This window comes from Mastacembelus armatus, chromosome 21 (genome assembly GCF_900324485.2).
Source record: "Mastacembelus armatus chromosome 21, fMasArm1.2, whole genome shotgun sequence".
Taxonomy (NCBI): Eukaryota; Metazoa; Chordata; class Actinopteri; order Synbranchiformes; family Mastacembelidae; genus Mastacembelus; species Mastacembelus armatus.
The window spans coordinates 14,144,785-14,159,220 of NC_046653.1; the positions used below are offsets into that span (position 1 = coordinate 14,144,785).

At 39.9% G+C, this 14,436-nt stretch overlaps 2 protein-coding genes across 6 annotated transcripts in view; both read left to right on the forward strand.

Moving 5' to 3' along the window:
• ubr3 (ubiquitin protein ligase E3 component n-recognin 3) overlaps window positions 1-12,878 on the forward strand; it is a 36,361-nt gene extending 23,483 nt beyond the window's left edge. For 2 of the 3 annotated variants that reach the window (XM_026295282.1, XM_026295284.1), the window contains 10 exons: window positions 1,518-1,603; window positions 3,933-4,038; window positions 5,766-5,866; window positions 6,853-6,977; window positions 8,521-8,628; window positions 8,876-9,001; window positions 9,213-9,392; window positions 9,855-10,064; window positions 10,239-10,378; window positions 10,874-12,878. In XM_026295282.1, the coding sequence (XP_026151067.1) occupies window positions 1,518-1,603; window positions 3,933-4,038; window positions 5,766-5,866; window positions 6,853-6,977; window positions 8,521-8,628; window positions 8,876-9,001; window positions 9,213-9,392; window positions 9,855-10,064; window positions 10,239-10,378; window positions 10,874-10,991 (1,300 nt within the window). In that variant the 3' untranslated portion in view covers window positions 10,992-12,878. The remainder of the gene's footprint in view (window positions 1-1,517; window positions 1,604-3,932; window positions 4,039-5,765; window positions 5,867-6,852; window positions 6,978-8,520; window positions 8,629-8,875; window positions 9,002-9,212; window positions 9,393-9,854; window positions 10,065-10,238; window positions 10,379-10,873) is intronic. The other variant, XM_026295283.1, reaches the window with a different exon arrangement.
• Window positions 12,879-13,721: 843 nt separating this feature from the next.
• myo3b (myosin IIIB) overlaps window positions 13,722-14,436 on the forward strand; it is a 58,314-nt gene continuing 57,599 nt past the window's right edge. For all 3 annotated transcript variants that reach the window (XR_004463017.1, XM_026296515.1, XM_033324997.1), the window contains exons 1-2: window positions 13,722-13,845; window positions 13,930-13,966. Coding sequence is in view for 2 of the 3 variants with exons in the window: in XM_026296515.1 (XP_026152300.1) it covers window positions 13,839-13,845; window positions 13,930-13,966 (44 nt within the window). In the remaining variant the exon portion in view is untranslated. The remainder of the gene's footprint in view (window positions 13,846-13,929; window positions 13,967-14,436) is intronic.

Here is a 14,436-nt window from a genome sequence, read left to right on the forward strand (position 1 = left end):
TTGAAGTTGCTCACAGAGTTGTGAAGGTGTTTTTGATTTTTCATGATACTTCTTATGCGGGTGATCCTACTGCTGCTGATGACTCATTGACATGTTCTGCAGCTTCTTTAGATTACATAGTTTTCGGTCATGTTGGGCTTTATGACACATATGGCAATGCCTCAGTTTGAGTTTCGTCAGGAATCCTAATGGCCTGTCACCTTCCATCCACGAGCTGGCAGTGAACCAGAAATATACGCTTCCAAAAAAATGACTTAGTCCCTTTTCAGGTATTCATATCTTCTCAACAGACTGGTCACAGGTAAGAGAAATGACTGGCCTCCAGTTCACCTTAGGGTCTCTAATTCAACACTGCTTCTGTTACAAAAACTCTACCTTTCCTAGAGTGTAACAAGACCTTTGGCCCACCCAGTGCTGCATTTTCATCAGCGCTCCACCCTGAACAAAAAGATCCCCCGAGTGTGTCTGGGTGCCTGTTGGCTCTCTGAAGTTCAATGAACAGCTCAAATTGCCTGAGGAGTAGAAAATTCCTCTGTCACAGGGGCACTCTTATCAGCAAAAGCCAGATGGAGCTTCACCGTGGCTACATTATCTATGTGAAATTGCTTTTTCTCCCAGGAAACGCAAGGATTTGCCCCCACCTTCCTAGCCCATGGAAAGAAATGGTCAATGGAAGGATGAAAACAGGACTAGATCAATCTTACTTTTGTAATTCATATCTGTGTTCGCCATCTGTGTACTTTGTTAAAGGCTTTAGTTTATTTTTCGCTGTTTTGGTATTGGGAAATTAAAATTCAGGAGTGAAATGTGTTTGGATATGCATGGGAAATGCACATTAGGGATTATGCATGAATTGTGGTTGGAACAGCTTTTATGCTAATGGTCCAGCTTGTTTTAAATCAGTCTTGGAAAGCTGTCATTTATTTGATTAAGGCATTGCTGTTGCAAAACAGATGCATTATATGGTAAATAGCATAACCTTGTGCCATCCTAATCAAACTGGGGAGGCAAGAATTGTAACAGTCAGTTTTATAAATACACTATTGGTCAGTGCTCTACGCTTGATGCTTGCCAGTGAGCTCCACTCCCAGTGCCAAAATCCAGGTGTGGTGACTCCAGAAAGCCTGTTTCACTGGGTTCTTCAAATCACACTTTGTGACTGGCCCCTCCCTTGAATTCCCCTGGTAGGGGCCTTTGGAGGCCCTACCAGGGGCTGTTTCTCCTGACAACAGAGCTCACAAACCCCTTCACCACATTAGGGTAGTGATTCTCAGTGATGTGCGATACCACCACAGTAAAAATGTGAAATGTGCAAAAAGGTGAAGGCCAGGGATGGAGGGTGACTGTCTTATTGGAAAGTGGTCACTTTTGGGAGTAACTTATTTCTTAAAGGGTTAGGCTTGACAGGCTTAGGGTTGAGTCTGTGCAGTGTGTTTTAAATATGGGTATGTTGAACTGTTGTGTGTGTGTGTGTGTGTACCAGTTACCCACTAATGTTAATGGTTCTGTCTATTCAGGACCAATCTGGAGTTGGAGCTTGTACATCGAGGAGGAAATTTGTGTTCTGGAGGAGCCAGTGCAGCTGCTAAACGCTCATGTCTCAGTAAGTATTCGCCTGTCCATGCAAATATGCTTTGGCTTTAATTCTACAAGTCTCTGGAGCCCTGTTGGAGGGGTGGAAATCCATTCTTCCAAAAGATATTCCCCCATCTGATATTTTGATGATGGTGCTGAAGGAGTTTAACCATTCAACCATTGAACCATTCAAAGAAGAAAGGGGAAAATATGGTTGGTTAGCAATGGCAGGTGAGGATTGATGCTGTCCTAGGTGACTTGTTGGGGGCAGCCAAGGTAAATGAAGCAGACAAATGGGTCAAGTACTGATTTAGTTCATTGTGTCACAGCAGACACTGTGTGTGTCTGAGGATGAATCTTGATACTAACTGAACCTAAAAAAAAAGTACCTGAATTAACCATTACCAACATTCATTGTATTGATTTCTGATCATTCTACTTCTTTGTGGATGAAGGATGGGATGTTGCAATAAAAGGTATGTATTTAAAGGTGTTAGAGTGAAGTTTACAGACTACAACCATTTTCTGTTTGTTTAATTATTCTGTCAGACTTGTGACTGCTGCAGTGAAATGGTCTGTCATTCTTGAGCGGCCAAACAGAGATTTCACTCTGGAGGTTTGCCGTTTTTGAGCTACATTAACTATGTAGCCATGCTGACAGCCAGATTTACTCAGTTGCACTACATTAGCGTTCGTTCTTCTTAGGGAAATGGATTCAAATGAAAATGGCAGACGTGTGCCAACTGTGAAAGCAAATGGGGTTCCTAAGCCGCCTGTGGTTTGCCCAGTGGGCGAGTCTTCTGTTCAGCTGATGAGGATATGATGGACCAGAGAGGCAAGCTGCCTGCAATTCCCATTAAATGTGCTAAATCGAATCTAGAGTCCCACCTCCAAATAGCACACCCTTGGTTTATTTAACTGCAAATATTTGAATTCTTCTTGGGGACTATGTGGCTGCTGCTGTACAGGGATTTTAAAGGCAAATCATGCTGACCTCAGTTGTGCAGATTTGCACTGGTTGTGTGGTAGTCTTGTTGACAGCTGTAATTGTCAGCTCCCTTCATTTTTTTTTTTTGAGTAGCTGGGGAGGTTTTACATGTAGACCACTACATGCTGAATACATTCAGAAGACAGGTAATTATAAAATATTTGCCATAAAATGTGAGTGCACAGCCAGATGACCTTCAGAACCCTTCGGTGGCTTATGTTTTCTAGACGGTGTATAAAGAACTGCTTGAAGATTTTGGTAGAATGGAAATATCAATCAGTATTACTGCCTGTGATCCTGGCAAAAATGAAGATATGATCCTGATCACAGTGAGATTGATTGGTTCAATATATTAAATTGAAGGGATGGCTGCCTCCATGTATTCTGGTTGTTCCATCAGGTGGATCAGATCTAGTACACAGTCGTTAGCAGTGTTGGCTTTTGAAAACCAGGAAAGTAGTTCTGACTACAGCTACTCGCTGGTGAAACAAACTGTTGAGGAAAAAAAAGCAAATATGGCGCAACCAGACTGTTTCCTTATTGCTATGTGTATGTTTACCTGTAGAGGGCAGTGTTGCTCTAAGTATTGCCAGTTCACCCACAAGTCAAATATCAGAGCTTATTTGAAGCACTTTGCTGCATTACAGCATCGTAATTCTTTGTAAAAGAAAATCAAACGGAATTAAAGTTGCTCATTGGAGAGGCCAGGCTGTGCAGAAGGTTGTTGCATTCACCTGACAATGAAACTAAATTCAATTTTATTGTTTTAGTTGAAAAGGTTTCAGAAATGGTTCATATGTGCTTTCAATTTATTGCTCTTATACAGTTTTAATTTATAACTTTGAGTTAATAATTAGTAGAAGTAGGTACATTTATTTTTGGATAAATAAGGAAGACTGGGACATTTTTCCACATTGGGAAATGGTATTTAAAATCTGAATGAGTAGGTCCGCTAACTGTAATGCTGTGAACTTTGGTGCTTGTCACAGATTTGCTTTTGACAAAGACTTTAAAGGCTGTGAACTGTCCTGCTATTAAAAACTAGTGTGTACACAAGAGATTGTGTGCACGCAGGGGGTCTCTCTTCATGTTTCATTAGTTTCACAGAGAACAGGTGTGACCTGACCAAATACTTCCTTGAGGCTATCACGCACTACCATGCATCCATCTGCCATGGCCTGGTTTTATCTCAGCCAAGCCATTAACCTGCAGTCAGTTCACATCAGCTGCTTTCATCATTTTGTCTACACTGTTTGCTGGTCTGGTGTGACGATAGACACTGAAGAAAATAGACACTTGATGGTTTTGGTTCCTGTCAGAGCTTGCTGGAATATAACAATATGTTTTGCTTCCCCCCCCCCCCTTTCAGATCAGCTGTTCCATGTGCTGGCCATGCACATGCGTCTGTACAGCATCGATTCAGCCTACAACCCCTGGACTAAGCTGACTCAGATCATACAAAGCAAAGAGGCAGAGTGAGTGACTTTCTTTCTTAAGCACAGTGTCTTAACAGTGACTCTATAAATGGATTTCTACACTGCTTACCTCCCGACCTCTACTTTTCCTCCTTCACATGAACATGCAATCAAAGCACCACTGTCCTCTCGTTAAATGCCACCATTTCCTCCTGCCCCCAACAGCTTTTCCTTCACACAAAGAGGAGCTAAAAACAGAAAAGGGACCATGCGTGGTTTCCATAGATACCAATAATTGCTGCATCTGGCAAATTACCAGGCACTCCACAGAGACCAAAACGACCCTGTCAGACTCACTGTACTGAGAGCAACTGCACCACACCAACACCATACCAGCACAGCTTCTCAGCTCCCAGCTGTCCACCTAGCTTCAAACCCATATTTAACAAAATACAAAAGACATAGTTATCACTCTACTATGCTGTCCCCCACCCACCCACCCCAACACACGCGCTCACACATGCGCGCACACACACACGCACACGCATACACTTTTTTTTTGTCTTCAATTACTACTGTATGTCAGAGCTGTGTGCTGTTTTATGGGCAAATGGCTTTTGTTGTCAGATGTAGTTGCAGCACTTAACGATACAAGATGACCTTTAACAACCTTTCCTCCCTGTTAGTGTTGTAAGACAGCTTTTAGTACCTGTTAGTATTAAAGTGCCCACAGCCATACAGGATTCTCAGAGGAGCCATTTGGTGTTTAAAAATACTTTGTCAGGGTTTCAGGAGTCAACACTGTCATTGACACCCTTGGGCAGTCATCCTAATCTGTCCATGTTAAATAGGACAGCGAGAGATGCTCATAGATAGCTGCAAAAGATTGCTGTGCTCTATTTTATTGGATAAACCAAAGAGAAATGTGTGAAGGTTTCACAGTGTGCAAGTGTAGCGTGTATGCAATGGTCTTAGCAATGCTGAAAGCTCTGTCCTCTAAGGCTTTCCTCTGATGCACAGTGGAATTAACTGGTGAGTGCTTTGGTGATGAAAGGTATTATTCTTTAAGTGCAGTTCCTCCCATTCAAAACCCCAAAGGGCTTTCAAGAGTAGAGTGGAGATTGGAACCTCACTGAATTGTCAAGAGATGGCACACAATATGAATATGTAACTGGGGCTACATTATGGAGGTTGGTCTGGGAATACAAGGCATGGACCTTTTAATGCCATGTATTTGTTAAGCAAATTTAAAACAATATACACAGCAAGAGCTTTACTCTCATACCTTTTAAAGCCCTTTTCAAATATCCAGTATGAGACATTACTGATTTGTTGGACTATTAATGTGACGGCTTTTAGAAGCCGGAACGAGATACATTTAAATTTTTTTTCTATGTATATTTAACCTTATGTTGCTGTGGTACTTATATTAGTCTGTTCATATCTGTGCCTTGTTACAGGAATGTTACTAGGCCTGACCTATTAAGATTGTAGTTGTGCCTTGTACATAAATATTATTTGTGCACATAACGCCAAATGTTAAATTGCCATCACATTAAAATAAAGGGGCACATGTCTGAGAAGGCATCAAAAATGTTGATGTGAACATTTACTATAGTTACAAATGTGTATGCAGTTTATATTAGAGTAATTTTATTCCACAGGTTGCATGAACAAGGTTTTTTTTTTTTTTTTTTTTTTTTTTTTCCGGAACACAATAACTCTTTTATATGGGACCAAATATACCTTCTGATTAATGATAATGATATGCTCTTCTTCTTTCACAGTAGCTTCGACGAAGAGAGACCTGAGGTACCCATGCTATTTCGAGATGTCCCGTCCCTCCTGATCATTTTTGTTCTAACGATGCCGCAGCCTCTGCGAAAAGGTACATGTATGCATCAACGATACTGCAAGAGAGCAAGGAGTTTCTCAGTGGCTGCTCCACAAGGACAGCTCCATTATCATTCATAATCAGGGCTGAGTGCAGGAAAGAAGCTTTTCACATCTCTTATCAATGCTCCTCTTGCTGTTATTTGGCTGTGAGGATCAGAGAGGCACGACCCCGGTGATAGGAGGGCTGTACCTCTTTTGTATTCCCTCCATCCGTGTGTCTTGCCGTCTCTTTCATCTTAGCCCTTTAGACCCTCACTATAAAAGGCACGCTATAATTAGACATTGTTAGACATTGCTTTTATCAGCTGTGTTTGAGAATTTCAGGATTGTTAGTTTGTGAGATTTCTCAAGGTTGTGATGTGTTACAGAACATAGTGCACCGATACAACGATACAGTCTATGTAATATAGATTTAATTAAAATAGCAAAAACAAACCACTAATTTAATAACTGAGAGACAGAAATTGGATTTATTTGATTATTTGTCAATATTGCATCGTTAGAGAGGCACATGAATGAAGCATTAATGGACAACATGCACAACAAACAGGGTTATGAAACTCTGTTTTCCAGATATATATATAGATATATTTTTTTTAAAGATAGAAATCATCAGGTATTGTGGAGTGTGGAAATGAAATGGTTTCCTCCTACTGTTTAGTCCAGTGTACTGACACTTGTCACACTGAACAGGAAAGCAGAGCTGTCAGCAGACCTCTTCTGGGAAAGAAAACAAATGGCACCCTATTAATCTTTTCGTTACCAAATTTAAATATCATTCAGGCCACGTTTTCCACCTGAAACATCCAAATTATCCTGCACTGTTTACTGGTTTTCTATGAACAACTGAGGAGCCATATACAAATCCCACTGTGAATAGCTGCCAATCTCCTTCAGCTAGCATGTTTTGATGCTAAGTGGATCATTGTTAATTCAAAATAGCACATGCTCACACTGTCACAATCTCTCCCTGTGTAGAGCACTTTACCTGTGTGGTGAAGATGCTGTACAGTCTGCAGTTCATCCAGGCTCTGGCTGCACTGTCAACCAAGTTCAGCCCAGAGGAAAGGCAGGCTTGGAGCACCTCTGGAGCACTCATGAAGGTAAAGGTGAAATCACATTACAGTAGACTGAGCCCTGATTAATAATGACAGACTGATGCTTATTTTACCTGTCTTATAGTTTATACTTTCTAGCAAACTGGAAAGCATACTTAGCTCTTGTTGCTGATTTGTTTGTTTCCCTTTGCTTCTGGTGTGGGTTGTTTTCCCTGGGACTCTGTAGTCAATCCATCTCGGTATCTGCATCTAATCATTACGATTAACCCTAAGTTGCCCTACTGAGTTTCCTTGTAAACAACAGTTATGTTTACATTCACGGTTACTTAATAAAATTCATTGTCTGTATCACTGGCGCCTAACAAATTTATTGAATGCGTTCTTAAATATTTTCAAAGGTGATTCCCCCCCCCCTTCTGTTTTTCTTCAAATCCTGCAGTTTACATCACAAAAAGGTGCTTAACGTGTACATATAATGGCCTAGCACTTATGGCAACAAACAAAACAAAAACAAAGTACTGCTGAAATAGCTGTGTAAGGAGAGCAGTCACTATTGTATGCTTTACAGGAATCTGCTGTTTGTTGAACCTGTTTCTTCAGATTCTTTCTTTGAACATCAGTTAAGGCCACAACCATAGTAAATCATTGTGTATGACTTAGTATTGAGATGAATTAGGTCTTTTGCAATGTCGTTTATGTGCTTTCCACAGTCATCAGTATCGATCTTCATTATCTGGAAAAGTGTGATTGCTGGAGAGTGTTGCATTAATTGGCTATCTGTCTTCACTCTATTAAATCTGTATTAGTGAGTGGCTGGCTCGAATGTCAAAAGACAAATAGCTGAAATCCTCCCCTTTAAGGTGTTTACATCCATAATAGTGTGGATTAGTATCTTTCTGCTACAATGTCATGAACAGTAGTGCACACATTCACAAGCTGCCATTAAGATGGATTTCAAATCCACGATGAGAGTGGCATCCATATTTGGTAGAATGCCATTCTAATTAAATTGAAGATGTTATAAAAAATAAAATAAAATAAAAGCTTCAGCCTGAACAATGAGAGGAAGGAAATCCATGGAGTTGAAATTCCTCCTCTATAAATCTGTGACAAAGGACAGCAGACGAGATAAGACTGCTGTTTTATATTCTACTACCTTCAGTTTGATAAATGCGTGCAGCTTTTCCTCTATATAAAATAGCAGCCAACCCAGTTGAATTTTTATCAGAACACTTTCAGTAATGTCTCTACTGCTTATCAAATGTTACACTATATAAAAAGAATTATTGTTCTCTGCTTATTCTGCATAAGTCACTGTATTCCTCAGGGCATATTCTGATATGTGACCTTCATATACTCGAAAACCGACAATTTTATGTTTCCATCTGTGAAGTCATTCACTTGGGTGGCAGTTTAAAAAAAACAAAACAAACAAAAAAAAAAAACACTGAATACATGATTGGAGTAGAAAAAGTAGAAAAGATTGGAGTAAAAATAGTGCTAAAGCAGGAAAAGTTGGCTATTTAATCTTTCCCTCCATGTTTGCAACATTTTTGAAATTCTGCTTTTTTATTTTTTTCTGCCACAGAATGCTGCAAACGCTGAGAAGTCTTTCGAAGCGCTGCTCAGTCATGTTATCAGTGAGCTCTCAAAGGGCAAAAGTGTCTACAAGGTGAAGGCTGAGGAAACATCAGTGGTGAGACACTAAAATGACCAACACTTTTTTTCTTTTAGGAGGGTACCGTCTTTTTCAGCAGTTTTTTTTTTTTTTTTTTTTTTTTGTCTGATCTTTTTCATTTTCTGTTAAACAATGAATAGGCCATTGTATTGACACACAGTGCTCTAATATCTTTTCTAATCTCCAGGGGAGATATACATCACGCTATTATCAGGAAGCTGTTGGCTGGTTATTGATCAAGTTTTACCATTGTTTTGCTTTCCAGCTGAGCTCCACTGTGTGGTCCCCACAGTCTATTGAGTTCAGCCTCCAGCAGTTCTGCCTGCCCTTCCTTCGCCTCTCCTGCCTGCTGCAGCATCACCTCTATGGAGACAGCTTAACTGGCTGCCTGGTATGTTACATCATAAATGTCACCCTGCCGTAATACAATGGCAAGTACGATCACCTATCACTTAGGTTATTTTTATGGTCTGACTACTTTCTCAATACAGAAGACATGAAGCATTTCAGCACTTGAGGAGACATGAGCTCCTTTGGCGTCATAGATGTTAACAAAAGCAAACAGCTCACCAGATGTTTTCTTGTTTGTGTGCCTGCCTCAGGAGGAGGAGGAGTTCTCTTCCTTGGCTGTGTGTCTGGGGCTCTTACCCTCAGCCCATCAGCCTTCCAACAGCATGCACAGTGCCTCATGTCTGCAGTGGGTGGTCAGCGCCTTTGACTTGGTGTCCCAGTGGTGTGTTGAGGTCACAGGGCTCTCTCAGATGCAGGCTGAGCAATCATTGGTACATATGTGAATTATATTGGCAGTCATATAAAACATGTAAGATTCATTAAAAAAAATATACTGGTTTCTTCACTTGAGCTCCATGGAGATGTCACTGGGTTTTATTTTTTAAATATATTTTAACCGTACATGTTTAGTTACTTCAGACAAATATTCTATTCAGACTATTTTGAACTTGCTGTCTTGTATTGCTGATCTTGGTAAAGGTCATTGTCTTGCCTTGTCCATATTTGAAGCCTTGTTGACGATAATTTGTACAAAAGCTATTGGGTATATAAAATCACAGAAGAATGACATTTCCCAAAAATATCTAAAATATTGAAAACCCCTCTATAGCAATTCATCTTTCTTATTGTGTAGTTTTAGTAACTGTATCTGGAAAATTTAATAATGATTGAAAGTCAGAATGCAACTGTGGCCTAAATATTTTTTTTAAATACTTCTGTCTTTCCCTCTGAAGACTTTGCTTGTCCAGGATCCTCAGTGGGCAGCCCCCCGTCTTCTTCAGCTACCCGACAACTACAATATTATCTTCCAGTACTATCACAGGAAGGCCTGCACCAGCTGTAAAAAGGTGCCAAAAGATCCTGCACTCTGCCTTGTTTGTGGTGCCTTTGTCTGTCTCAAAGGTGTGTGCTGCAAACAGCAGGGTATCTGTGAATGTGTTTTGGTAAGTTTTCTCAGTGTCTCAAAAGAACGAAACATATTCTTATCATTTTGAAGTATTTATATGCTAGTGCCAACACAACCAAATTTGTAAATAACTGAAGTTATACACACTGTGGCAGTTTGACAGTGTTATTGTCAGTTTTTGCAGTGCTGATTTGTTACACGTCACTTGCAGCACTCCCAACACTGTGGCGCAGCTACAGGCATCTTTCTCTTGATAAACGCCTCAGTCATCATCATCATCCGTGGACATCGATTCTGTCTGTGGGGTTCTGTTTACCTTGACGCCCATGGAGAGGAGGACCGCGATTTACGGTACGAAACATCACACCGTCATGAAAGAAGCACAATATTATGCAGAGAATTTTAAAATGTTAAAACATTTTATTAGTCCTACGATGTGTCCCACTTCCATTATAAATAGTTACAGAATGTACGCTCTATGAATCTGTACTAACTATTCGGGCATATTATAGTGAAAAAAAAAAAGTACTTCATGATGCAATAATGTAAAATTGTGCAGCAGAAGAGTTGGTTTTGAAATGCCAAAGTTATTTAGACCAAACAAAAATGTGCGGTTTAACTTTTCCGTTATCAGCAGCTCCTCCTGTTTGTTTGTGCAGTGCATTGTTGGATAATATTGTTTTTTAGTATACATACAGAATAGGGAAAAAAAGTTAAAAAGACATCATATTCACAACCTTCTTAGAGTTAGTATCTAGTATGAACTGGGGTCAACTTTCTAAATACTTGTTCCTGCAGTGAAAAATACTGCTCTCACTCTTGTTCTCCCCTCTGGCCTTTCTCCAGCCGTGGCAAGCCTCTCTTCTTATGTGAAGAGAGGTATCGAGTGTTGGAGCAACAGTGGGTTTCACACACCTTTGATCACATCAATAAGCGTTGGGGGCCTCACTATAATGGACTCTAAGATCTTCCAAGTCGACTGAAAACAGCAGCCCGTGACAGAGGATTTTTTTTTTTTTCCTGACTTGTGTGTCTGCCTCAATTAAAATATTCGGGAACTCTTAACGTGATAAACATAAACATCCGACAAGGATTTTGCTGCCACAGCCTTGGTTTATGTGAAGTTTGGTGTACAATCATGCCTAAAGATTAACACGTGTGTATGTTTAAGTGATTTATTGTGTGGTTTTCAACAGGGAAAAACTGAATTTGGAAAACAGAAGTAAAAAGCACAAGTCTGCCCAGAAATTGAATTGGTTTGGAACAGGCTTTTGAAGCCTGTTGTATTTATTTGGGTAAAAAAAAAAAAATCTATATATCAAGTGCTGAATGTCCCTGCAAAGTTTGATTACTTTTTGCACCATTTCTGATGATGTTTATGCATATCCCTTTCATTTATCAAAATGTGCTCTGCTGTGCTGGCATAAGTTTCAAGCTCCTGATGAGTGTAGCGATGTTATTGCAATGTGCACTCATTGTCTGCTGACATGTGATGGTAGGCAGGACAAGTTCACCCATCTACACACACGAGTTTTTTTGCAAACAAGCAAAGGCTCTGTTTATGGGTCTAGTTGCAATCCATCCTCAGGAATTTTTTTTTGTTTGTTTGTTTTTGCTGTTTAAAATAGTTTTAGATATTTAAATAAATGCTGCTGCTCATTGTTCAAGTAAGTAATTTTAACTTTTGTGAAGATTTAATTTCTAAGGTAGTGCTTTGAGTTTATAGTAGATGGCTGGGAATGTTGACTCAAACTCACCTTAATGTTTAAGGAGGTATGCGGTCACCTCATTATACTGATCACAGTTCTTGTCGCTCGGCCCTATTTTTGCTTTTTTTTTTTTGTTTGTTTCTGGTTGGTTTTGAAAAAGAAACACCAGCTCTTAAAATAGCTAAAGGTACAACCAGACTCACTCTCCATGCTCCACAGAATCCTGAAGTCAAATGTAGAGAATTTCAGTAGTATTTAATTTAAGTAAAATGTCATTGCACATATTTGGTGTCCTGCTGCACTGTCAAAACCGAACTCCCATATGAGAGCTGAAAAAAAAAAAAAAAAAAAGATATTGGTTCTGTCAAAATACGCTCAAGATATGAAACTCGATGAAATCTAAGTTGCTTTTAAGAAGAAATGTCAATATTCTTCATCTTTCTGTGCTGACAGAAAAGGTTTCTTTATGATTTTGATTGAGTCATTACTGCAGTACAGAACAATTATTATGATGACTATCCTTTACTCATTCATCATCTAGTTGTGATTCATAGTTGCATTCCAACATTACAGGATTATCAGACGTATGTTTTACACTGTGCATGACATCCTTTAAGCCACCATTGTTTAAAAGTGTCTTAGCTACTTAATTTTCTGATAATCCTTTTTTTTTTTAATATATATATTTGGAAGAGAGGATATTTATCCAGTCGTGCCTGCAGGATTACCATTGAACCCCCCCCCCTCGAGTGATACACATCACACCGCTGATAATGCCGACGTGTGGTTTTGAAATGTTGGGTCACATCTTGCTGCATTTAAGAATCTTTAAAGAAGACGTTTAACACTTGAAAAAAACATCCTCATGTGTTCATGCATGCTGCTTTTCAGTTTACCGAGTTTCTCCTCTCTTCTTTATTTTAACTTTTTCCACGTTGTAAATGACCGCAACCAAATAGCCAATGAGTAATGGGTGTAAATTGTAACGGAAAGCTCTTGTGTGTGTTCTCCTGTATGAATGAAGAGAGAATACAGTACATTACTGTAGGTGCTGACTCAAACTTTCTGAGTTTGATCAGAAAGTGTGACTTGGACATTTAATGCAAAATGTAACATATGTGAATAAAATATAAACACACTGAGTTCTGTACCTTTTTTTTTTTTTTTTTTTTGTTGACAGTTTTCTTCAGTCTGTCAGTGATTTGTAATTCAGATTAGCCAATCTACTTCTATATTCCCCAAAGATGAGTCAAAGATATAACACTCAATGTCTTAACTGCCAATAACCTTTAACCCTGCATTATATCATGTAAATAGATAATGTACATAAATTAAAATAAGCTCTAGATACATGACAGGGAAGAGGATTTCATCAATAACTGTTGGCCCCATGAAGCTTTGGTCATTGCTTACTATCATTAAATGATGTGTGTGTGTTGAGATATGGTTATCCACCTCTAACTGTGTCCACCAGGGGTCTCCCTTCGATGGAGCTGAAATCTCAAGAAGGATTTGCCTTATGATCACAACCACAGCTCGCACATCCTATGACCTGCTAAATAAACTATATTTCAGATGCTACTTGTGTTCTTTAGTTTAGACCAATGAAATATCAGTGTATGCCAGTTCTAAGAGTGTTGGCAGTAAATATATAGGATCATTACACTTCACACAGGCATCTGTTATTGCTGATTGGTTTCTGTTTGTGCTGTTCTAGTCCACTGCTCCTTGTTGGCCTGGTCCTCGGAGCCAAACCAGACTACCATGTGACCGTGCGTTTTCTGGAGTAATTGGACTGAAGTTTCATAAATGAGGGAGGCGTTATGGGTAATGACCAGTGGCCACACTAAAGCCTCCTGTTTTCTGCCAATTACACAAAAAGAAAAAGAGTTCTAGTATGGACCGGCGGAGGAATTTTCCCCCGGTAAATGTTTGTGTTACAGTGACCGTCACTGGATATTTCCTCGTTTCCTCCGTGTCCAGGTCAGGGCGCTGCGTCCTGTCAGCATGAGCAGACCAGGGCTGCACGCTCAGGTGTCTGTACTGTCAGTAACTCAAGTCTTCACCTTAGCAAACGGGGAAATCATTTCGGATATGTTGCAATGGACCGTAAGTCTGACGTAAAGACTCTCTAGTTGGTTAAAAGCCGTAAAGTGTGTCTGCAGTCACCTGTTGTTTTCGCCTGTTTTGCAGATTTTAGCGATGGACACACGGAGGCGAGAAAGTCCAGGTAGGATTCGTGTTTCCTCATGTGTAGGCCTGCAAAAACAAAATACACAAGCTCACACTCTGCTTGTTTCCGTGTTTTTTTTCCTGGTGTCCCTGTCCTTAATTATTTTTAATTGTGAAATATCAGTTCTTGTATCTTTTTGTGCCCATTTCGACTTGTTTTTACAATGTTTATAGTGATTTTGTAACCGCATCCATTTTTTTTCTTTGCACTTTGCTGTAGTTTGACTCCCTCTAATGTACAGGTCTCTTCATGGCTGTCCTCTAGGGGCCCCTGGGCCCTGGCTTGTTTATTAATCTGTCCATGGTGCGTTTCGTCTTCTGTGGTCACAATTTAATCACTTTTAGGAAGAAGAGACTAATGTTTGGCAACAATATAGTTAGTGCATGGCCACTCGGTAGCCAGTGTCGACGTTTTCACGTCTGATAATGAGCTCCTTCCTGTCCCAGATGTACCAGAGGCTAAATGCT